Source organism: Trichosurus vulpecula, chromosome 2, assembly GCF_011100635.1.
Source record: "Trichosurus vulpecula isolate mTriVul1 chromosome 2, mTriVul1.pri, whole genome shotgun sequence".
Classification (NCBI taxonomy): domain Eukaryota; kingdom Metazoa; phylum Chordata; class Mammalia; order Diprotodontia; family Phalangeridae; genus Trichosurus; species Trichosurus vulpecula.
In genome coordinates this window covers 70640480-70666590 of record NC_050574.1, presented here as the reverse complement: position 1 = coordinate 70666590, position 26111 = coordinate 70640480, and the positions used below count along the sequence as shown (strand labels likewise).

Genomic DNA, 26111 nt, shown 5'->3' with positions numbered 1-26111 from the left:
TCTAAGTTTGATCTCACAGCCAAAAAATTGTCATGGGTGACAAAAGATAAAAGTCCATGCTAGAGAGGCTACAAGAAAATAGGCACACTAATACATTCTTGGTGGAGCCATGAATTGGTCCAGCTATTCTGGAAAGCAGTTTGGAATTATGTTAAAGAAGTGACTAAAATGTCATACCCTTTGTCCCACTAACCACAGTGTTAGGCATAAAATCCCCTATGCCCCCCACCCCATATCTCCCACACTCCTGAACAGATCAAAGACAGAAAGGTCTTAGATACACAAAAAAATATTAGTAGCAGCACGTTTTGTAGTAGCAAAGAACTGGAAATACCTATTAACTGTGAAATAGGAAAACAAATTATGGCATATGAATGTAATGAAATATCACTATTCTGTATGAAATAATGAACAGAAATTCAGGGAAGTATGAGAAGACTTATATTGAACTGAAGCAGATTGAAGTAAGCAGGACCAGCAAAATAATATACACAACTTCAACAACATGTAAATGAAAAATAAAAAATGAACACTGTTTACTTATAATGACCAAGTTTGGCTCTGGAGAAGACTTGAGAAATTCAGCTTCTTTTATTTGCAAAAGTTGGGTACTATGGTTATGAAATGTTGCCTTTACTGTCAGATATAGTTGATGTGTTTGCTGTTGGTTTTGCTGAACTGCATTTAATTTTTTTTTGTCGTAAAGAATAGCTCACTAAGTAGAGGAAAAAGGGAGATGGAAATGAATATGTTAAAAAGATATCAATAAAAATTAATTATTCCATAAACGAATGCAAAAGTGTTTTGGTGGAGGATCCTTGGCCTAGCTAAATGCTATGACTCTTCTGTGACCTGTGACTTTTCACAGAAAAATAAAACTTAAACTTCATGACTGATAGATTTTTCACTGTAAAAAAACACCTGCTAATTCTAATATTTTAAATATTTTTCTCAGCACCTATATCATCTATAGTAAAAGCATATTAAAAGTACTTATATTTTCTCTTCATAGGAAGTACAAGATAACCAAAATTGACAGATTTGGACACTTCCCTGTTTTGAATCTATTTCGCTTAACTGGTTTTTCAGGAGAAGTACCCATTAATTTACAGGTATGAATACTGACACTACAGCTACTTAAATGTACAAAAACTTGCCAGATTTATGTAATGATAAGTCAGAGCATATCTTTATACTTACAGATTCACTTTATGAAATCTTTAATACGTGGGACATGTTGGCCAGATTTTCCAATAAATGGTTTTGTTCCTTTGATATTCTCCTAGTTTGTTAACTTGCTATTGCATTTCTCATCGTTGTCTCTGTTGTCCTTATGTCATCTCTTATACTCAGAACGCTGACTTTGTTTTTCACTATTGAGACTCCTGCCCTCTTTTCTTAAAATGCTTTTCCTTCTTTGGTTCAGAATTTCAGAGTTTGAAGGAACCTCTGTCCATCCAGTCAAACCCTTACGTAATCACAAATTCCTTTAATATCCCCAGTAAGATGGTCATCTAGCCTTTATTATTCTTTTCTTCTGACATTCCAGTTTTTCTCTCCCAGTTTTTCTCCTATCTTTCCTGCAACTCTTTTTTCATCTTCTTTACATCTTTCTTCCCCTAAACATGGATTCTTTCCATAGCTTTTAGCTCTTCTCATGGTACTGTCTCCTATAGGGAACTCAACTACTTCCAGCTCTCCAGCTTATGTAAATGACTTTAGAAATTATCTCTTCAGCTTTTGTATCTATTCCTACATTTCAAATCTGCCTACTGAACACTTCTACTTGGATATTGTCATTGCCTCAAATTAAATTCAACATGTCTGAAACTGATTTCCCCCCAGAAGCCAGTATCTCTCCTGGACTTTCCTGTCTGTTAATGATGCCATCAGTCACCTAGACTCAAAACTTCAAAATCATCTTAGACTCTTCCAATATCATATCAACCAGATCCTTCTGATGATTTATTCATTAGATTTCTCTAATCTATCCCTTCCATCCAATCACCGATTCCTACCTTACCAAGACTATTAAAATCAGCTATCTTCCCGTTTTCATCATTTCTCTTATCCAATCCATCATCTTAATCTTCCTAAACATTTCAAAATTAGAGGATTTCAGACTTTGAAGGAAACAAAAAAGTCATCTAAATGAACAGAAATTCTCAAATATACCATAGTATTCCTCCATAATACAGAACCTATACTTTAAGATCTATCTAGTATCTTATACCATTTCCTTATATTGAACAGACAGCTGCCTCTTTGCAACTTCAACTTATTATTTCTAGCTCTAGCATCAGGGGCAAAGCAATACAAGTAAAATCCTTCTTACATATAACAGTTCTTCCAGATTCTGTACTTTAAAACACCATCATGTTCCTTTCCTTCTTCCCACTAAGTATTCTCCATTCTAGGATAAATATACTCCCCTACCCAGTTTCTTCAACTGAACTTCACATGGCATGAAGCCAGTCCCTTCACCATTCTGCTGTGTGCTCCCAGCCTGTCAATGTCATTCCTAAATGTGGTACCCAGACCTCAACACAGTAATTCATATATGGTCTGACCATGGCACGGTACAGCAGGACTACGACTACCCTAAATCTGGCAACTGTGTTTCTTAATGCAGCCTGAGATTGTTTTAGTAGCCTTGACCACCATCTCACATTGTTTATTGAAACTGAGCTGTCAGTCTTAAAAATCCCCATATTTTTTCATACCAGTGTTATCCAGGTATATCTCCTCTATTCTGTACTTAGGCAGTTGATTTTAAATCCAAGCGTAGGACTTCACACTTATCCCTATCGAAATTCTATCTTATATTTGACCTATATCATTCTTGAGGTTTTTCGGATCCCTGATTGTGCCATCCATTAAATTAACTATCTGTCTCAACTTTCTATTATCTATGAGTTTGAAAATTTTATTTACAAGGCTTTTTTGATACTTGTACTTGTAAAACTTATTTGTGCCTTCATCAAAATCACTGACCAAAAAAAATGTGAAACAGAACAGGGCCAAGGCCTTGAGGTGTACTCCATTGGAGATCTTTGTCAAAACTGATATTGATCTTCAATAATGGCAATCTCTAATTATATTATCATCAATCCTATATCTCCAACTAGTTCACAATAATGAGAAAAGTTAATGTTGTGTTGTTTCCCAGATCTACTTCTCTAGTAACTCTGTCAATGAGAAGAAATGTGGTTAGCCTATATGATCTACTCTTGATGAAACCAAGTTGATTCTTGGTGTTACGCTTCCCTTTCTAAATGCTCAGAAACTACCTACTTAAAACAAATTGTTTAAGATTTCTATGGGATGTCTGGGGATCTTTTTTTGGTCATGGCTTTCAAGTAGTCCAATGATTCTTGAATTTTTTCTCCTTGGATCACTTTGTTTTCCAAGTTACTTATTTTTGCTAGGAAATACTTTACATTTTTTTTTTCTATTTCAATCTTTTGATTTGTCTTATTACTTCTTGTTGTCTCATGGAATCATTGGCTTCTTTAGTCCATTCTAATTTTCAGGGAATTTGCTGTTTGGGTGAGGTTTTGTACCTCTTGTGCCAAGCTATTAATTCCTTTTCTAATTCTTTCTTCTATAGCTTTCATTTTTCTCCAATTTTTTCCCCTAGCACTTTCATTTAATTTATAAAAACATTTTCAACTTAAAAAAAAACAACACGTTTCATCTCTTCCAAAAATTCTACTTCAGTTTATGTCCAAGCTGTGTTTTTCTTTGAGGTTTTGCTTGTAGATATTTTGTAGTCATTGTATCCTGAGTGTCTTTATCACCATAATAGCTTTTTATGATGTGAGTCTTCTTTAAAGAATCTTATTTATTTTTAACCTTAAAAAAAATTTAGAGTTCCAAATTCTCTCCTTCCCTCTGAGCCTTCCCCTACCCACTGAAAAGGTAAGCAATATGATATCAATTGTACATATGAAATCATGCAAAACATATTTGCATTATTAGCCATCTTATGATGAGATTCTTTATTTTTCCTCATTCTTCCTATTTCCTGGCTTTGGACTTGATGTTAGAACTGGGCTTTGCACACTTTTAGAGGTAGGGTATGGGCTGGATCTGTTGCTACTTTCTTGAGGTGTTGAATGGTTTGATATTCCAGTGTTTCCATAACACTGACAGCTCAGACTGCAGGCTTTCAGTCCTCCCAAAGTGGTCTGATCTAAAGCAAAGTCTAATTGCTGCACTCCTGATTTGAGTGCTACAAGTTCCTGACCTGGGTTTGGGTCTGAGTAATAGTAGACTGCTGGTCTCTATCTACCAGCTGAGAAGCTCTGCTGGTTCAGAGTGACAGAACTGTAGGTTCTCCTGTAGTCTAGTGTTCTTCCTCTGATTACTCCTCTACAGGCTTCAGTCTGGCCTGGAGGTTGGAACCAAGACCCCACTCTCTTCCTGGACTCTGAGCCTCACTGTTGCTGCTTGCATCTGAACTTATTCCTCTTACTACACTTATTACATCGCCTAGGGCACGCAACTGCTCCTTCATGCTCCAGAATGGAATGGAATCCCACCCTTAAGCACAGGTCCTCTCCTCAATCTGGCCTCAGTCTGACCTGGAACTGGGTAGTAGGTGACACATTTGTCATTTGGCACCTTTTCCTGCACTCTGTACCAGATCACAGTGGACTAGTCTTTGGGAACCCCTCTTGGCTTGGTGCACAACTTCTACCTAGGACTCCTGACCAGACCCTGTGCCCAGTGTCCACAGACCTCTCTGTTCTCCTAAGGAATCCTGGGCTGAAAAAAAAAATGACTCACTACATTGGTTTTTTTTTTTCCTTCCCCCTTGGATTTCCCCATCAGGATTCAGTCTGGTGTATTTTTTATCTCTTTGGTGGAGCTGGGGGGGGATGCTTGCTTTACTTTTTCCTGCTATTCCACCATCTTGGCTCAGCCTCCCCAATCTGGCTTTAACCCACATTCTTTCAAAACTCAGCCCAGCTGCTACTTTCTCTACAGAACTTTTTCTGATCTCATTTTCCTTCTCCCTTAATTCAATTGAACAAGAATCAAATGATTGTACTGTGATAGGCATTGGGGCTATGGAGATAAAAATGAAAAACAGACCATGTCCTCAAGACAATTAGCCAACAAACAAGGAACTTACCTTCTAATTAGGAGACATCATATAAAGAAATAAATAAGTACAAGATAATTTGAGGAGGAAGAGAGGGCCAGAAATCAGAGGTGACTTCCTGGAATAAGTGGCACCTAAACTGATCCTTGAAGGAAACTAAAAACTCTAAGAAATGGAGGTAAAGAAGGTGTTCATTCTAGATATGGGAAACCATTTTGAAAATGGAGGTAGGAGCTAGAGTACAGCAGTTTGGCTCTGACATTCATTTATGTGGAGGGTGTTTGCGAGATGGGGGGGATAGAATAGATGAGGACCAGATTGTGAATAGCTCCAAATGCCAAGCCTAGAAATTTATATTTTATCCTGTAGGGATTAGAGTACCATTGAAGATGCTTGAGCAGAGAAATGATCTAGTAAGATCTGTGCTTTAGGAAGATTATTTTTGGTAGTTATATGGCAGATAGATTGGAAAGAAGAAAGCTTAGAAGCAGAGAGACCAATTAAAAGTTAGCATAACACGAATAGCACTAATCCTAGCATTTATTTCATGCGAAGGCATCAAATTTGCAAAGATTTGCAAATATTATCTCATTTTATTCTCACAATGGCCCTATGAGGTGGGTACTTTCATTATCCCCATTTTTAGAGATGAGGAAAATGAGGTGGATGGTGGTTAAGTGAGTTGCTAGTAAGTATATGAGGCAAGTCTTTTTAACATTAGGCCCAGCTCTCTAAACCTCTGTACCATATAGCTGCCTGTAAAGGTTTCTGAGAAAGATAGAATACAGGTATAAAATAAGGAGACACTGGTTGAATTGGCTTGTTTTGTTTCCCTTATTCTTCTTTGTTATAAGGGAAGGGCACAATAAAGCATTTATTTAAAAGGAGTTTAACAGTTAAAGAGTGGAGAAATGGGACAATAATAGGATAGGATAAAAGGATCAAGGGAAAGGTTTTTTGGTTTGTTTTTTTTTTTTTAAGATTGGAGAGAACTGAGAATGTTTGTAGGAAAATGGGAAGGAGACACTCACAGAGGATATTGAAAATACATGAAAATTTTCTAGGATGGAAATCAGATCAGAAATAAGAGCTCTTAAAAAAGAAACATAACAAAGTGTATAGCTTAGAATACATAATGAAGCATCTCTCCAAAGTAGTAGAAGCTCTTAAAGAAAGGATTTGCAAAGATAATTTAAGGATTATAGGTCTTCCAGGAAAATGTGTTAAATTAAAAAGGCTTTATTGCCATATTTCAAGAAACAATACAAGAAAAACCTGCCTGTAAGTTTTGAAAAAGACAGCAATGTACTGAATTGCTACAGATTGCTGATAATAAATTTCAGAGCAACAATACCAAGCAACAAATTTTGCAAGCAGCCAAGAGATAGGCCTTTAGGTATGAAGAAAAGCCAATTTGGATAACACTGATTTACTCTATCCACAAGAAATGAGAGGAAAGATTGGAATAGGTTATTCTAAAAAGCAACGGAGATCAGAGTGTTCCACCAGTAAGATAACCTATAAAGCTGATCCTAATAACAAAAAAGATATATGCAAGCTCACGTTTGAATTAAATTGCCTCTTAAAATACAAGGATGACGAAATTCTGACGAGAAAGTACAAGTAATAAAAACTGGTAAGAATATATTTACAAATCCAATAAGAAATTTAAAACTAAAATGAATGGGGGAGGGAAGGTACTATGTATATCCTTCAAGTTAATACCATAGGAAGTATATCAACAATTAAGCAAGAATAGCAATTGAGATCCGCCTCCCCAAGAAGAGAACATCTAACAAAATCCAGGAAAGAAGACTAGAAGTAAAATCCATGGTCTCAAATGCCTATAAATCAATGCCCAAAGTTTAGGCAATAAATGAAAAAGTATAAGTCCTAATGCAAAGAGGAAAATTTGATGTCATTGATATCATTAAAATTTGGTGGAATAAAACATAATACTGGACCATTTGTTCTATATATGGGTATATAGTCAAAGAAATAGCATAGGTAAAAAGAGGACATGAAATAACAATTATGTGGTGCAGTGGATACAGTGCCAGGCCTAGAGTCAGAAAGACTCCTCTTCCTGAGTTCAAATCTGGCCTCAGACACTTACTGTGTGACCCTGGGCAAGTCACTTAACTTTATTGCCTCAGTTTCCTCATCTGTAAAATGAGTTAGAGAAGGAAATGGCAAAACTACTTTAGTATCTTTGCCAAGAAAACCCCCAAATGGGGTCATGAAGAGTCAGACACAAGTGAACAACAACAGATATTTATATAAAGAAATCCAGGAACCAGACCAGGGAAGCATGTTGGAGAATATTTAGGTGAGGGTCAATGGAGGAAGAAAAAGTGATTTTTTTTCAGTGGAGTATATACTACAGATCACCTGGACAAAAAGATGAAATAGATGAGGAATATGAGAGATAGATCACAAGTGTAGCAGAGAGGCATAACATAGTAGTGATAGAGGACCTCAGTTATTCATACATCTGCTGACAAAAGCAAAGCAAGTATATTTTTTTTACTTGCAGTAATAATTTTATCCTTCAAAAGGCAGGGAATCGGATAAGGAGAGATCTATTATGAATCTGATTCTCACTAACAGGAAGCAACTGATTCTGGAGTAGAAATGATGGGAACCCTGGGAGAATGATGAGAATGATCAGTCTCTCCTAGAGTTTGTGATAGAGAAGAATAGGAAATCCAGGAATAATGTGATATGTACACTAGATTTTGGCAGAGCACATTTTAGAGGGTAAGAGAAAAGTTAGATAGGATCTCACAAGGACTAAAATGCTCCAGGAAGGAATTCAGACCGGAAAGGATAGGAGGTATTCAAGAATTAAATTATAAAGACACAAAATGCAAATGAGGAGCAAAAACAGAATTTGTCTGAAAAGATCCATGTGGATGCACAGAGAACTTACCAGACAACTTAGATTTAAATGTACAAAAGGAGGAAATATACAAAAATGAAAACCAGGCCAGGTAACAGAAGATGAATATAAAAGTGACAGCCCTTGAAAAATAGTATCAGAAGTTCTAAAGATCAGAATAAGCTGAGGTTGTTGAGGGAAGGGTGCTTTGGGTAGTTTTGTTTTCAAAGCTATATTAGGAGGAAAAGGAGAATTAAGGAAGGGATAGGACTTTTACTTGGGATCAAGTAGGATGCTGATTACTGACAATAGATAGGAGAGCTACTTGGTTACTATTTTGCTTTTTTTTTCCTACCAAGAAGAAGGACCTTAGCATTGTGAATGAGAATGCAAAAATGATTAACAGAATTAATAACAAGATAAGTAAGGAGACAGTAAGAAAGCTAGTTCTTAGTTGCCCTTTGATGAATTTATCTGGCCCAAATGAACTACATCCTCAGGTTCTTAAAGAATTGGCTAATTGCCAAGCCACCATGATATTTGAAACACTACAGAAAATGGGAGAGCTATCACAAGACTGAAGACTGGCAAATATTCCAATTTGTGAAGAAAGGAAAAGAACATATTCTGCAAGGTAAAGCCCATGAACTTGGACTTCAATGAGTGGACTTAAGTTTCTGAAAAATTCTAGAGCAAATCATTAAAGAGATTGTGGGAGAACATCTAGAATGGGAAGACATAATTGCAAAGAGCCAGCATGGCTTCATCAAGAACAAAGTGTGATAGACTCACCACATTTTCTTTTTTGACAAGATAACTAGTTGATGAAGGGAATGTTGTGGATTTAGTTTACATAGATTTTAGCTAAGCTTTTAATAAAGTATCTTATGCTATTCTTGTAAAAAAGATGGACTTATATGGACTAGATGATAAGACAATTAGATACATTCAGAAGTGGTTGGATAGATGGCCAGTCTCAGAGTTGTTGTTAATGATTTAATGTCAGAGTGGCAAGATGACTTCAATAGAGTTCCCTAGAGATCAGTACTTGGCCTTATGTTGTTTAATATTTTTATCAGTAACTTGGATAAGAGCAAAGATGACATGTTCATCAAATTTGCAGATAACACAAAAATGGGAGAGATATCTAACAGGTTCCAAAAAGATACTGACAGGCTCAAGCTTTGGACTCTCGTAAGATAAAATACAGTAGGGATAAATGTAAAGTCTTGTGTGTGTTTAAAAAAAAACAAACAATTTCACAAGTGTAAGTTGGGGAGCTATGGTTAGACAGCAGTTCTGAAAACTGCAAGTTTGATATAAGGCAGCAATATAAGTATCTGTGTGAGAAGCTATGGTAATCTTGTACTGTAGAAAAAGAAGAAATTGTCAAGTCAAGTCAAAGCATTTATTAAGTACCTGCTTTGTGCCTGGTACTGTGCTAAGTCCTGGGGATACAAAGAAATGGAAAAAAAAACAGTCCCTGCTGTCAAGGAGCTCACAATCTAACAGCAGTGAGACAACATGCAAATGAGTACATACAAACAAGATACAGACAGGATAGATTGGAGATACTTACAGAGGGAAGGCATTAGCATTAAGGAAAGGCTTCTTGCAGAAAATGGCACTTCAGCTGAGACTTGAAAGAAGCCAGAAAGTGAAGATGAGGAACAAGAGAATTCTAGATATGAGGGACAACCAGTGAAGATGCAGAGAAGTTTAGCGGTAGTGTCTTGTTCGAATCTAGGGTCATTAGATTATAGAATAGGTGGAAGGAAGTAAGGTATGAGAAGACTGTAAAGGCAATCCCAGTGTACTCTGCCCTCATCAGATCTCATCTGGAATAAACTGTGTTCAGTTCTGAGAATTGTGTTTTTTTAAAAATTGATAAGCTGGAGAGTGTCTATTGAAGGGCAACTAGGATAATGATGAAGTACCTTACATCTATTATCATGAGGATCGATTGAAAGATATAGGAGGAACATGATGACTTTCTTCACATATTTGAAAGACTGTCATGTCAAGAAGGGATTAGATTGGTTTTATTTAGCCTCAGAAGAAGCAAAAGAGGCTCGATGTCAGGAAAAACTTCTTAACATTTAAAGCTGTCCAAAACTATAGAGTAGGCTTCCTGGAGAGGTGGGATGGGGGAAGGTTCCCCTCCTTGACCAACATCAAGTAGAGGCTAGATGACCACTTGTCAGGTATGTTACAATGGGCATGCCTTTTGTGTGTGGGTTAAACTAGATGGTCTTTAAGTCCCTTCCAACTCTCACATTTTGTGATTCTGCAAGTTATGCCTACAAAAGAAGGGCTGAACGTACAACTTACAAACACTCCAAACAAGAAACACAAAACAGGTAAACAAGCTTCATTATTTTTAAAGACCTAACCAATAAAATATGCTTTCTTGTGTTTTTAAGCTATTGTTCAAAAATAAAAAAAAGATTGAGGAGTAAAAAAAACAAAAGTGGGATCTCCAAGGGACAAACAGATCTATGGTGATAAAAATTTAGAGAACTTAGGCATTTAGGAGAAAGAAAGGAAAAACTGAATTAATAAAAATTTAGAGAACTTAGGCATTTAGGAGAAAGGAAGGAAAAACATATTACATATACAAATTCCACACTCTCCTAGAAGTGAAAATCTATTGTTTTTGTAGGTTTGGGGTTGGGGTGAGAAAAGCAGGATAACTCAGTGAGGTAAGAGGGAGGTACAAGATGGAGGGGACCTGAAGATTCACTCCCACTCAGCCTCAGATGTGAGCTGAGAAAGGATAGTAATTCAGTATCTTAACAAGGTTAAGGAGCATAGAATAGTGGAGGGGAGGGTCCAGGATGGAAAGGAATGGAAAGTGTGTCTTCCCTTAGAAGAAGAATCAGAAATGTGCCATTAAAGTATATTCCCTTGCGATTGAGATAAGGAGAAATAGGGTTTCATCTGAGGAGAACAGGTACCTTAAGAGATCACCTTCTCCACACAAGGGTTCTGCTTTCCAGACCTGCATCCCACCCCAGGAGATGGCACATATTGTTCCCTTGGTAAGCCTCCAAGGTAGATGGCTGGAGGCTCAGTGGATGGTGATAATTATAATAGCAGTAGTAGTGGTAGTAGCAGTAGTAGTAGTATTAGTAGTGGTAGGAATAGCTAGTGTTTACATAGCATACCACGTGACAGGCACTGTGCTAAGTACTTTTCCAGTTACCTCTTTTGATCCTCACAACATCTCTGGGAAGTAAGTGCTATTATTGGATGAGGAAAGTGAGGCAAACAGATTAAATAGCGTGACCAGGATCACAGAACTAGTGTCTGAGACTGGATTTGAACTCAGGTCTTTCAGACTTCAAGCCTGACACTCCATTGTCCCCTTGCTCCTCCGCTGGACCTAGATATCAAGAAGACCTGAGTTCAGTTTGGCCTCAGATACTTACTAGTTGTGTGACCCTGGGCAAGTCACTTAAATGCTGTCTGCCTCAGTTTCCTCATCTGTAAAATGGGTAAAGTAATAGTATCTATCTGTGAAAGTTTTTGTGAAGATAAAATGAGATATTTATAAAGGGCTTTAAAAATCTTAAAGCATTATAAAATAATGTTAGCTATCATTATTATTATTATTACTAGCTATTATTATAATAGGAGAATGTTGATCTAGGGGTAGGACATGTTGACCTTAGGAGGGGAAGTGATCATGGTAAAGGCAAGGTAAAGGACTGGGCTCTATGACTCAGGACTCTATGACTGCCATACTACGTTGTGTCATTAATTTTTATTTCTAGGAGAGAGGCACAGTTTAGAAGAAAAGGCCATGAAAAAAATATATATTATTAGGGGAAGGGAAGGTGCAGTGAGTTCTAGAACCACATTAACATAAGAATGAGATAGAGGGATGAACACAATTTTTGCATTTCAGAAGGTCCTAACTTCCATGAAGGACACAGAATAAAGAAGGAAGTTGTAAATGTATAGCCCAGGAAGGCAGAGGAAAAAATTCAGAGTAGCCTAGATAGGAATAGAAATAGAGAAGACAAAAAATGGACACCAGAATGACAAGCATTGTATAACTTAACAAAAAAGGGAAATAATCAGTATTTTAACATAGAGGAAATGCTGATTAGCATTGTGAAAGTCATTTCCAAGTCAGTTATCTTTGTATAGTCAGACCAATAACATGTTAAGGCAAAGATCAAAATTGATACCAAATTAGGAGAAAGAATAAAAATGAGATGATGTCCTGTGTAGTTAAAATAGCTCCAACTGGACATTTAATAAACTATTTAACATTAAAAACTGAGACCTTTGTTCTGGACATTGTCCTTCTGTTATCACAGACTTCAATTACATTAACTTTTTTAGAAACCAAGTTATACCACTTGCTTATGTGGATCTTGTGCTTAACAAAAATTCTAAGTATGCTTGCCATAAATTGCTGTCAAGCCATCCTATGCTATTGATGCTAAAAGGGACCTTACACTTGTACATCTAATTTTTTTAACCTGAAAAGCAAGTCTTTTAATAACTTTATCCCAAATGAAATTTTATCTTGGTTTCATCCTATAGTCCCAGCCTACTGATTTTTAAAATTAAATTCTTATGCTAAATTTAACATCCATTACCAAAAACATAATCAAATAAGCATACCAAGTAAGAATAAAATTAACAAATTAATGGACTCAAGTTTATTGAAGAAAGAAAAATTGACTAACTATTCCTTAACAACTAAACTGGTCAGCTGAGAAATTGTTGTTCCTAATGGAAAAGAAGCTCTCTGTACTACTTGGTGCATTTAAAAAGAATTATTACAACCTTAATAGCTATGAATAAAGACAATCAAATAAATATATCAAATAAGGAGTAAATTATTACATGAAGACCTCAGCGTTTAATAAAGCAAAATCAAATTAAATAAGAAACAAACAAAAAAACCTTTTGTTTCTCCCTTCCAGGTCTCTTCAAAGTTCTACTATCTCTGGTTTATTTTCTTACTTCTTTTTAAAAAAGGTAGTTGTAGTCAAGGTATATAATTTCAGTTCTGCTCTTTGCATCACGTTCTGTGTGCCCTTCCTTGCATGCTTCATATTTATCTTCTTTATGGCAATATAATCTATAGCAAGCAAGAATCCTTGCCTTCAGGGAGCTTACAATGGGAAGTAGGGTAGCAAATACACAAAAAGGAGTTGGAGGGGAAAGAAGGTATTGAGCTGGGCAGCATGATTTGGAGCTGGGGGCTTACAACTGAGGTGGAAACTTGGTTCCAGGTAAGATAAATCCAGAGAAAACTTATTAATAAAGTCCAGATTTCCAGAAGGGAGAATGAAAGATTAAGAGAATGAATAAGAAAACAAAACCCAAAAATCTTGCTAACAAGAAACATGCTTCAATGATCCTCTTTCTTGGGGGGGTGGGGAGAGGAGAGAAGCCTATGACTACCCTCTTCCTTATATTTTATGCCATCTCCCCACCCCTCCATTGAAAAAGAAAAAAACCTTTCTAATAAATATCCATAGTAGAGCAAAACATCCCCATGTTGGCCATGTCTGAAAATATATGTCTTTTACTTGATATACCCCCATTTTATAGTATATCTTATTCTAATGCAATGATTTTGTTCATGGGAAATTTTAAAAAATATTATACAGTCAAAATTATCTGTTTTGGTTTTCATGATCATTTCTATCTCTAGCCATAATTGTGGCTGACTCTTTGTGACTCCATTTGAGATTTTCTTGGTAAAGATACTGGAGTGGTTTGCCATTTCCTTATCCAGCTCATTTGACGTGTGAAGAAACTGAGGCAAATGGCGAAGTGACTTGCCCAGGGTCACACAGCTAATAAGTGTCAGAGGCGGGACTTGAACTCAGGAAGATGAGTCGTCCTGACTCCAGGCCCAATGTTCTATCTTCTGCAGCACCTAGCTGCCCCAGCTATTGTGAAAAGTAACCCCTTCTATTCTCATGTATTTTTTTCGTACATATTGGTTTAAAGAAAATATCTAGGTTTTAAACATCTATTTTTGTTGACAAATGATTATTCTTGCAATTAAGTTTGGCAAAGACATAGCCATCAAAACATGATTAAACTTTTGAATAAATGATGGTTTACTTTGCATTGACTTCATTAGCATATGCTTCAGACTTGTCATTAAAATAATCATAATTAAGCTTTTGTAAAATTGATTTTTTTAAAAAAGCTAGAATATTTTTATATTACATGTGTGTATAGCCTCTAAAATTAAAATCTGTGAATGAGGAAGATTATTACCAAAACACAGTATGGTTTTGTGGAAAGAAGAAAAGTTTAAACGGAATCCACTGATTGTGATTTCAATTAAATCACTCTTTAAAAAGGCATTCTCATTCATTTTTAGATAACTGTGTTTTCCATTTCCTCAAGGATGGAGATTTCCTCTCATCAGTCTCACCTGTTACAACAACTTAACGAGCAGCGCAGGCAAGATGTGTTTTGTGACTGCAGTATTCTAGTTGAAGGGAAGGTCTTCAAAGCACATAGAAATGTGCTATTTGCAAGTAGTGGCTACTTTAAAATGCTTCTTTCTCAGAGCTCAAAGGAGACGAGTCAGCCAACCACGGCTACATTTCAAGCATTCTCACCTGACACTTTTACTGTTATTCTGGACTTTGTATATTCAGGCAAACTTTCTCTCACTGGTCAAAATGTCATAGAAGTGATGTCAGCTGCTAGTTTCCTTCAGATGACTGATGTCATTAGTGTATGTAAGACCTTCATTAAGTCTTCGCTTGATATAAGTGAGAAAGAAAAAGATCGATATTTCAGTCTCTCAGATAAAGATGCCAATTCCAATGGCGTAGCAGAACGTTCTTCTTATAATGCTGGGTGGTGTGGAGAAAGCAGTCCTCCACAATCTCATGTAAGTCCAGATCAAGGAACATGTACCATGAGTGGAAAATCTTGGAGTAATTACAACTACTACCCAGCTTCCCAACGGAACACTCAGCAACCCCCAACCAAGCATGAACAAAGACAAGATTCTGTTAAAAAGTCCAGGCATTTGGGGTTACCACAATCTACAGATGTTCCTCATTACAAGTCAAGCAAACTTGAAGAACGAACTTCTGAGCCTCCTAATCACTCTCCGCCATCTGAAGAAAAGGTACAAAATGATGCTGGAATTGACTCTCCTCGTGTGGGACATAAGTATGGCAAAGGATCTGATGTTACACCCAGAAGCCTACCAGGTTCCCAACAAGAACAAGAATCCTCTCGATCTACATCCAAGTCACCTAAAACTGATGAACCCTATTCCAATATGCCTTTAATTTTAGGTGTTATGGGCAGCTGGAATGAAGGTAAGAAGTAATTACTTATAAAATTTATACCCATCATTTTCTAATAACACCATACTTTACAATTAATTACTAAGTTAAAGAAGTCATAAATAAAAGGGGCATAGATATTGAATACATTTATTGACAGCCAAGAAATGAAAAAGACAGGAGGCAGTGAAAATATACTTTTCTATTACTACACTAGGGAGATTGCTGTTAAATATTTTATCCTAATTTCTAAACAGTCCAATCTTTTAAAATTGATATAAATGTTTTATTCTTTACAAATAATTATAGTTGTCCAAAAAGACCTGGATATAAAATTTTGATAAAGAGGAAAAAAAAGATCATGTAAATTGACATATATTCTCACAGACTCAATAACTAAGAGATTACATTAGCTTTAAGTCCATCAAGTTATAAACATATAGGAAATTGAATAAAAACCGTGCATACCTCCCACCATACCCCTTCTTTCCTGGTACTAATATAATAATTTTCATGTGATTAATATATATTACTATCAGATGCCTCATTGACAAAGTACTGGGAAATGTACAAGGGGGAAGGTGGCAAAAATTTTCCACATTGATAGCTAAAAAAAAAAAATCACAAGCCCCAAGTAGTCACGTCAAGAATTATTTATTAAGCCCGTCTTATGTGCCAGATACTGTACTAATAAAGCACTAGATATTCAAAAAAGGGGTAAAAAAGAGTTCTTGCTTTCGAGAACTCACAGTCTAGTGAGGAAAAGTTATGCAAATAACTATGTTCAGATAAAGTATATACAGGATGAATAAGAGAGAATAAGTGGAAGGAAGGCATGAATTAAAGGAGATCAGGAAAGGTTTCTTGGAGAAGATAGGATTTTAGCTGGGACCTGAAGGAAGTCAAGGAATGTAGGAGGTAGAGAATTCCAGGCATTAGAGACAACCAGTGAAAATGCATGGAGTTGGAAGATGGAGTATCTTGTGTAAGGAAGCCAATATACCTGGGTTATAGAGAATGTGGATGGGAAGAAAACTGAAAAGTAGAAAGGGATCAGGTTATAAAAGACAAAAGATACTTTGTTTTGATCATGGAGGTAATAGGGCTGTTTAGGAATCTTCTAGGTATTTAAAAATCATTATTCTTTTACAAGAGAGCAAAAAGTCACCTTTTCCTCTCTTTTCCATCTCCAATTTGGGTAGTACTAGAATTATAACATACTGATAACATGATTAACTTGTTAACTGTTCCAATAATATAGACAATCTACTTTAAAAGGCTATTAAACTGATGCATTGTTTGCCTTTGTGACAAATTCTCTCTCTTTTTTTGTTAACACTTTTAGTCTTTTATAGAGACAGCATAGCATATAATGGATAGAGTGCTGGGCTTGGAATCAGGAAGACTTGGATTCAAATCCTGCTTCTGACACTCACCAGCTGTGTAACCATGGGCAAGTCAGTTAACTCTGAGCCTCAGTTTCCTCATCTGTAAAATAGGGATAATGATCTATAATAGTACCTAATTCACAGAGCTGTTCTAAGACTCATTCAAGATAATGCACATTATCTTTGCAAATTTTAAAGTTACAATGTGTCAGCTATTTTGTAATATAGTGGATAATAGCAAATTGTGTATTTCCCTATAGAGATTATTAGCTCTACTTTTAATGAACTTAGACCACCAAAATAGAGATAATAATATACATTTGCATATAATATTATATATTTAACATATAAAACCTACTTAAAAGTTTAAATTTACATAGTAGTAGTGATTTGCCTATTTTGATCCTTCTAGTTTCAAAATACAGTATTTTTCAAAAGTATAGTCAATTAGGGGAATGTGCTTAACAAATAGAGCCAATTCATTTGATTATTGAATATATAGCCTTGAGAAAACTTCTCTTAAGTTAAAAAAAAAAGTCCCTGCAAATCTTTTGGATTTTTATATGTTACTAGAATTGTTATATAAATTCACTATTTATTTAATGAGATTGTTTTATAACAGATGAACTGCCTAGAATGAGATTCAAATGCCCGTTCTGCACACATGTGGTGAAACGGAAAGCAGACTTAAAGCGCCACCTTCGTTGCCATACAGGAGAACGGCCTTACCCCTGTGAGGCCTGTGGGAAAAGATTCAGCAGGCTAGACCATCTAAGTAGCCATTTTCGAACAGTACGTATTTGAAAAATCTTATTTTTTAGTAATATGTGTCTACGATATTAGGACAATATAATTTAATATAGGGCAACTATTTTACGAACAGCGCCTAAAGAGCTAGTGCTACCACAAGACAGCCACGATTCTGCCCAAGATACAAACAACCATGAAGGCACGCTTCCCCAAACCTAAGATTGCTATCCCCTAGGGTCATAAGGCCATCAAGCCCCTTTCCTGGCACCTACTTTCTTTCTTATTTAAAGGGTTTTACTGATGTGTTTTGTTTTTATATTACAGACATTTACAGATTACTTCCACTTCAGGGTTTCTTATAACAAAGTAAAATCAGCAAGTAAAACTAATAATATAGTGACCTCATCTGAAAGTTCATGCAACATTTCATATCTATAGCATCTCCCCATTGATTTTTAAAAATGAACAAATCTATTCTCTCCCTCACACTTCCCACTCCACTGGGGGAAAAAAAACCCATTCCTTGAAACAGACATACATAGAAAAACAAAATAAATCCCCTCAATGGCTGTATACAAGTATGTAAAAGTGAGAGAGAGAGAGAGAGAGAGAGAGAGAGAGAGAGAGAGAGAGAGAGAGAGAGAGTGTGTGTGTGTAATAGATACCATATTTCATTATTGTTCCTCTGGAATCAAGAATGGTCATTAAATTTATTGTAGTTCTTACAGCTTTTAAAGTTATTGTATAAATTCTCCTGCTTCTGCTCTTTTCATTCATCAGTTTATAAAAGTCCTCAAAACAGGTCATTTTTATAATATTGAAGTTAAGAATATAAATTTTTCTTTTGGTTCTGCTTACTTCATTCACCATCAGTTCATATAAATCTTTCCATATCTTTTTGAAATCATCTGTTTCCTCATTTCTTACAGTACAACACTATTCCATCACATTCATATGCCATAACTTATTCAGCCATTCCTCAACTGTTGGACATTCTCTTAGTCTCCAGTCTTTTACCACCACAAAAAGACTGGCCTGAGGACCAGTGAAACACAGAACACCGACAGTCATCAAAGGGAATCAGTGTTGAAATATGCTGGACACTCTCCTCTGACCCCCCTGGTAAACTCAGCCCTAAACCTCCCCAGTGCTTACCTACTTCTGCCCTTCGTTGAACTACCCTTCATTCCTAGATTCCTTCCCCTCACATTGCTTCCATTGTTTGATACTCACTAAAACTTAGCTTCATCGTGAAAACCTGGTTTGGCACTTTCTTCAAGACTAATAGATTTTTAATTTCACACCCATTGATATACTAGACCTAGGAGGAGTTGACATAATACTTTCTCCCACTGCCATTTTCAGACCTTTTCTCTGCCACCATCCTTCTGCAAACATCACTCCATTTTGTCATCCTTGTTGCTATTATTTAATCCAGGTCAGGCTCCCTCTTTTGCAACAAGTTCAGTACCTGCTTTAGTCGTGTTCTCCAGCCCCCTTTGGGTATCCTGGTCTCCTAGTTCGTCATGTCCCTAGTGTTCAAGACTTGTGTTTCCAGTTTATCACAGCTGTTCAAGAGAAGGCCCTACCTACCCCTTCATCTCAATTTGCCTCTAATACCGGAATTCCTGTTTATTTTTTTGTTTTGTTTTGTAAGGCAGTTGGAGTTAAATGACTTGCCCAGGGTCACACAGCTAGTAAATATCTGAGGCTAGGTTTGAATTGACTCTAGGGCTGGTGCTCTATCCACTGTGCCACCTAGCTGCCCCTGGAATTCTTAATTATGGCTCTGGTTTCCTTTGGACTTAAGAAATCATCAACTTAAAATTACGCTACATACTTCAAATACTTTAAGGATCTACGATTTTATTAATATGTATACTTTTGCCACTAGTACAGATAGCCTTTTTTTTTTTTTAAAGAATTTCTGAGGCCAAAAACGTCATCAGTTAGTACCCAAGCCTCAGGTGACATAGATAGTATCATTTTAAACCATTCAATTTACTTGACTTCAATTCCTGACAAAATCCTGGAAGGTTAAAGGACAGTTAATGATTATCTAAAATAGGAAGTGACTATCACAGAGAGCCAGCATGGTTTCATCAGGAAGAGATCTTGACAGACTAACTTCATTTCCTCTTTTTGTTGGACGTAAAAGACTCACAGATCAGAGGACTAACAATAATAGTTTGCCTAAATTTTAGCAAAGTATTTGATAAATTCTCCATTTCTTTTCTTTTGGATGGCAATATATGGGCTAGATGATGGCATAGTCAAGTGTACTTTGAACTGAATAAATGGCTAGCCCTAAAGGGTAATTGTTAATGGGTCCATGCCAACTTGTAAGAAGGTCTCTAGTTGAATGTCTCATAGGTACGTGCTTAACATTTTAGTGATGGCTTGAATAAAGACAGAAATTGCATTATTATCCAATTTACCAGTGACCAAACCTGGGAGAAATAGCTAACACATTGTATGACAAAGAAAGGATCCTAAAAAAAATCTTGACTGGATTGAAGCAAAAAAGTTGAAATTTAATTGGGAAAATAAAATTCTTACAGTTGGTTTCAAAAAATCAATTTTACAACCGCAAAATGGAGCTACACAGCAGTTTGTCTAAAAAAGATATTTTTCATAGACTAAATGTTCAATGAGACAACAGTGTGATGTGGCAACTAAAAAGAACCGTTAGGCTGCATTAGAAGAGGCACAAGTATCCAGGAATAGGGAAGAAAGTCTATCATCATTTTGGCTTGCACCTTACCTAGAACACTTATATCCAGGTCTGGGTACCACATTTTAGAAAGAACATAGATGAGCTGGAGATCATCTACAGGGGGATAACCAGAGTGGTGAAGGGCCAGATCTACAATTTGATTTGTTTTCAGGGTTTTACAACTAAAACTAAAACTGCTGCAAATTCTACTCAGTAAGCTGCCATCTAAAGAGAACCAGAAAAGAGTTTTCTTTCATTTGCCAATTGAACTATCACCTACTGATGCAAAGTAAAAAGGTATAACACTACTATTCCTTCAAATGAATTGTCGTGTGGTCTATGTCTCTACTCTTCTGGCAGTATTACTGCTGCCACTGCTATTTATTTTGACATTGTTCTGCCCTTCTGACTAATTAGCTAGCTATACAGATGCACCATACACATGCATGTTATACACGTTAAGCAAAAGATTTTTAATCCTTTTTGGAGTAGAATCCATGATTCTCCTCTAAATCAGAATTAGAGATTGGACTGTTCTAATTGGACTATTCTAATAAAAAGAACTGTACATACAACAGATTCTAGTCCATCAGTAATATACCACTATACATATATATGACACTTTTCCGTTTTTGAAAGCACTTTCACATATATTATCTTCTTTTATCCTTACAACAACCTTGTGATATAGATATAGAGGAACAGATATAATGGAATGGAAAGGTTAAATGACCTAAGATCACATGGCTAGTAAAATGATAGAACCTAGGACTAGAGAAACCAGGCCTTCTCATTTCTAGTCCAGTATTATAGGATATGATGCTGCTTTTAAGAAATAATAGCAGGTAATCAATCCTTTCTCCATCAAGAAAAACTTATTTTGGTAAATTTTAATTTGGAGGAAAATATTTATTTTTTCTAACATAACAGCAAAAGTCAAATAAAACAAGGTAGAGTTTGGGCTCAAGTTGTGTTAAGGAGAGGATTTTAACTTTCACAGGATCATACTATTATGATTGGAAGGACCCTCAAAGGCATCTAGTCCAACCCATACTTATAATGGATCACTCTACTAGCTACAACTTCTTCTAACCATTCCCCCTGGTACTGCCCTCTAGGACCAAGCAGGGGGAAAAAACTGAACCCCTCTACTACACTAATGTTTCTATTATATCCTTCTCAACTCCCACTAAATTTTATGTTTTCGCCATGTATCAGACAGATAACGACTATACCAATTGTTGGGTGGGAGCCACTGGAGGGTTTCTAGCACTAGCAGGCATTCTAGCAGGTTCACTCTTGGTCCAGGCAGACAGGAATGGAGTCATAATAAAGGGTTAAATAAGCTTGCTTTATTCTAGTCTTCTCAAAGGGGTTGCTGATAATGGGAGCACCAACTCCTACAGTTCCCCTAAGTCTTGATGGGGGCCAGTTGAGACTAACACACAATAACAAATCCCCCAAGCCTTGATGGGAGCCAATCAAGGCACGCACAGCATTCCAGCTTGTGCATTCCCCACCCTAAGCCTCAATGGGGGCCAGCTGAGGCAAGCACATATGCACATTCCCCTTGTGCATACATATTCCCCACTAACTGACCATTGTCTATTTAACTTACAGGGAAATAGACAAAGAAGGCATTTTGCCAACATTAAGCCCACAGGTTAACTTTAGCAATATCATCATGACTTAACAAAGTGCAAGTGTAGTAAATATTATGTCATCCCTATATCTCCCCTGCGCAGTCACAGTAGAAATTGTGACTATGATCCTGGGAACTAATATCTAGGATCCCAGGAACTATTTTCTAAAGAAGAATAACAAAATCCTCCTTACTTACCCCATGTTATACCAAAATACTGTTTAATTAAAGGAAAACCAAAGTTAGGAATGGTTAAAGATTAAGATAGTGAAGTTTATACTTCAGAAGATTTTATCAGTGTGGCTACTCCTTTCATTGATAAAGACTGCAAACCCTCCATGCCAACTTGGTAGTTGCTTTTTCATGATTTACTATGGCCAGAAAAATTCATCACCCAGTGGTCAGCCTTCTGGTAACTAATTAGTCTATCTGTCCTCAGCTGATCTTTATACAACAGTCCATATAACCAGGCCCATGCTTGGTATGAAATTCCAGAGTTTGTGCTAACATATTTTAGAAAAATTCTATCAAGTGAAATTTTCAGGAACTTAAGGATTAAATATGATTTTACTTCAAATGTTTCTAAAATTGGATATCATCTTAAGTTTATAAATTGGCATGTCTTTCTGTTTTGTAATATGTCCTTCTTTTGAGAAATCACTATTTTTGTATCTATTTAATTATTCACATAGATTCATCAGGCATGCAAGCTAATCTGTCGAAAATGCAAGCGTCACGTGACTGATCTAACTGGACAAGTGGTACAGGAGGGAACACGGCGCTACAGACTGTGCAATGAGTGCCTTGCCGAAGCTGGCATAGACAGCATTCCCATTGATTTGGGAGCTGAACAACCACTTGCATCACCATCAGATGGAGATAAGAAGTCAAAATGGCAACTGAGAGAAGGACAAAAAAAATCTTATGTGGAGATTGTAGAGGATGGGTCTGCTGATCTGGTCATACAACAGGTTGATGATAGTGAAGATGAGGAAGAAGAAAAGGAAATAAAGCCCAACATTAGGTAGTTGTGAAACAACTGACCTGGCATGTCTTATATTTGAATTCTTATATTTCTCTCTTCCCCTGACAAGAGTCTGGTTAACACATCTATCATATTGGCTTTTTTAAATGACCTGATCTAATTTGCATGCATTTATGGACAGACCATCACATACTATGTTGATCTGGGGTACCAGTATGTTGCTGCACTGGAAAAGAGGACCTAGCTTGAGTTGGCATGACGGATGAACAACTGATCTCTGAACTATAACATAGTAATACTTTTTATATATTAGAAGATCAACTTGAGAAATTTTTCAGTGATAAACATTTAAGATAAATTAACTATAGCCAAACATGAAACTTTATAAGACTTTCCAGATGCTTTTTTAAAAAATAGATAAGCTATCACATATTGCATATTCCTGGGGAAAAAAGGTAAGAGCACATTTCAGAGTCTTGCTGCCCACCTCAATGCACTAATAAAAAATCTTTTATGATGATTTCATATCTGGAAAAACTGGTTTGTTATTATTCCAAAATATATAAAATGGCTTAGGAGTTAGAACAGAAAACTACAATTTTAAGATCAGTATTTGAAGTTAGAAATTCATATGAAGTTCCATAATGAAGTACCAAAAGCTGTCAGAGGTGTAAAACTTGCAAAGTGCAGCTGGAATCAGATTAAAATGTAAATGGAAAATGAACAAAATAAATAAAAACCTTTCTATTTGGGTTGGACACCACTGAGTTAAACTGATGATTGACAAAAAGTGAGAAACAGACAACACTTTGTTTATTGCAACTTTTCTAAAAGCAAGAAACCAATACTAAAATTTAGGCTGAAGTATATGAAATCTTGCTACTTCAGTTTTTCTTATGGAAACTAACAGTTTATATTGTTCTCACTGATTTTCTTCTGAAACTACTAAGAATAAAGGCAAAACCTCACTAAAATGAATTAAGAGATGATTTAAATGCAGTAATCACCAGGCTATTAAAATGTTGCTTAGTAAAACATCCGTTTCTAATAGATTAAAATAATTAGCAATACCAATTGTTTTATGTAAATTAATGCTTCTAAAACTATGAAAAGTTTATATTTAAAAAGTCTAAAATATTCTTGTTATATTACTTAGCATGCCTTAATTTTTTTTAACTTAAGCAAGTAAATTTCAGTTCTGCCGAAATTATAAAATAATTCCAAAATAAGAGCCAAAATTTGAATAGCTATAGTTCTAAAGTTGAAACTAAATAGTAGTATTAGAGAACCTAAGCCACTCTGCATTTTAAAAAGTCAAAACAAGTGTTTTCACTATTAAGTTAGAAATTTTTTTTTGAGGTTAAAGGCTGCATACTCTATCAAAAAAAATACAAAACCACTATATCAGACATCAAGATGGTACCTCTTATTTATTATTTTCTATCCTTTTTAACCACTATCTTTGATATCGATTTGTGGGCATAACATTATTAATGTATATAAGCACCAATGTAAGATCACTGTCTTTATAGTATTCTTAGAACTTCATCAGGATTACCCTTACCTTAAATTACATAAAGAATCAAATCAGAGGAATCTAGTTCACGTTCTGGGGTTCTCCAACATAAACATCTCTGAATCAGGATGCTTAAAGCTGTTCTGTGCTCATTCTCTAGTGCCATTGAGGGTAATACTGACACACCTTTCCAAAATTAACAGATTTTTAACTAAGAATCTATGCGAAAATAGCTAATTTGAAATTCATTCATATGAATCAAGTAGTGTCTCATGTATGCACTCATATTTTATATTTGTGTACATTTACATATATGCACTCTCAAAATTTATGTTTTGAATGTTCTTTTATGCGATTACCCTCTCTGCATGGGAATGTAAATACTGTCAGCATGAGTGTTAATATTTCTTCTCAACATGTTGTACCAGGGCATGTAAAGTAATTGTATGTTTTCAGAATTGATGCTACCCATTGACGGTAAAAAGACATTAACTAAGGATATCATTCCCCACACCATCAATAACCAGATACCTATTAAGTGGGTCGAAATTACTGGGCACTTCTATTATATTATAGCAAGATATAATTTAAAAATATGACAAATAACATCCTTGCAAAATTTATGATTAAATTATAAAAGATAGCTGTAATTAACTTACAAAAGGATTCTAATAAGGAAACCTAAATTGTGATTCTACAAAGTGACTCTTTTCCACATTGATGCATTCTATACAGGGGATGCTTAATAAATAGCGAATTGAATTTAAAGGGACTGAAAGCATTGAATATTATATATGACAAAATGTTTTATGGGACAGTAATTGCTTAAGTAAGTCTTATACTAAGGATTTTTAAATTTTTTAACACAGGAAACTGGTTTAATTTGGAGTGAAGATTACAGTAGTAGACATTTTGTTCCAATCACCAACTTCTGAACTCTGTCACAACTGTCAATGGAAGAGTGTTAACTGATGGGCTTGGATCCTTGCAGAAACAATGTGGAACATAAATTCTCCATTTAAATGCAGTTCTGCCTGGAGGCAGCAAAATGAACTAAATAACTTCTTGAGTTCTATCATCTTACGGTCTCCTATCATTTAATTGTTTATGTAAACAAATAAACATACAACAAAGAGGCTGGCTTTTGAAGTAGCAAGTAACATTCTTAATATAGTCAACTTTTCCTAGAAATATGGCTAAGTTAGCTCTGAAGTTTTCATTGGAAGATCAAAACTTAAATATAGTATTTAGCAACATTAGCTTTGAGCAATGAAATAAAATCACTTAACCTGAGTCTCCTTTTCTTCATATATAAAATGGAGGTAGTGTGATACAGTGGTAAGAACATAGGATTTAGAGTCAGAGAACCTCAGCTTAAATCTGTCACTGCCACTTACTACCTACATGACATCTGGCAAGTCACTTCACCTCCCTAGGCCTCAGTTTCCTCACCTGTCAAATGAAAGGGTTGGACAACATGACTTCTAAGGTTCCTTCTAGTTCTAAGTCTATGATCCTATGATCAAATATGGGGATGGCTTTAATATAAACCAATAAGAGTGTAATGATTAAGTTCCACAAATACTTATTATCTACTACAAACAAGGCACCAATAGTTACTGCTCTCAATGAGGTTACATTTTACTGACAACTTATGAGTTATCAAATGATTGTTAGTTCAGTATTAAAGTCATTAAAAATTATTTTTATAACCCATGTGGTCTGAAAAATATCCCTTCCACTTATATTTTCAGCCTTTGTATTTTTTAATTTTTAAAACTAAAATATTAAGGAACAGTATATTAAAAAGTTAAATTGGTATATTGTATCA

General features: G+C 35.8%; 1 protein-coding gene across 1 annotated transcript in view; it reads left to right on the top strand.

Moving 5' to 3' along the window:
* Window positions 1-23486, top strand: part of ZBTB8A (zinc finger and BTB domain containing 8A) — a 42616-nt gene extending 19130 nt beyond the window's left edge. Inside the window, exons 3-6 of the mRNA XM_036742983.1 lie at window positions 1013-1112; window positions 14382-15316; window positions 17294-17463; window positions 22472-23486. Of these exons, the coding sequence (XP_036598878.1) occupies window positions 14383-15316; window positions 17294-17463; window positions 22472-22807 (1440 nt within the window). The 5' untranslated portion in view covers window positions 1013-1112; window position 14382 and the 3' untranslated portion in view covers window positions 22808-23486. The remainder of the gene's footprint in view (window positions 1-1012; window positions 1113-14381; window positions 15317-17293; window positions 17464-22471) is intronic.
* Window positions 23487-26111: the final 2625 nt, after the last annotated feature.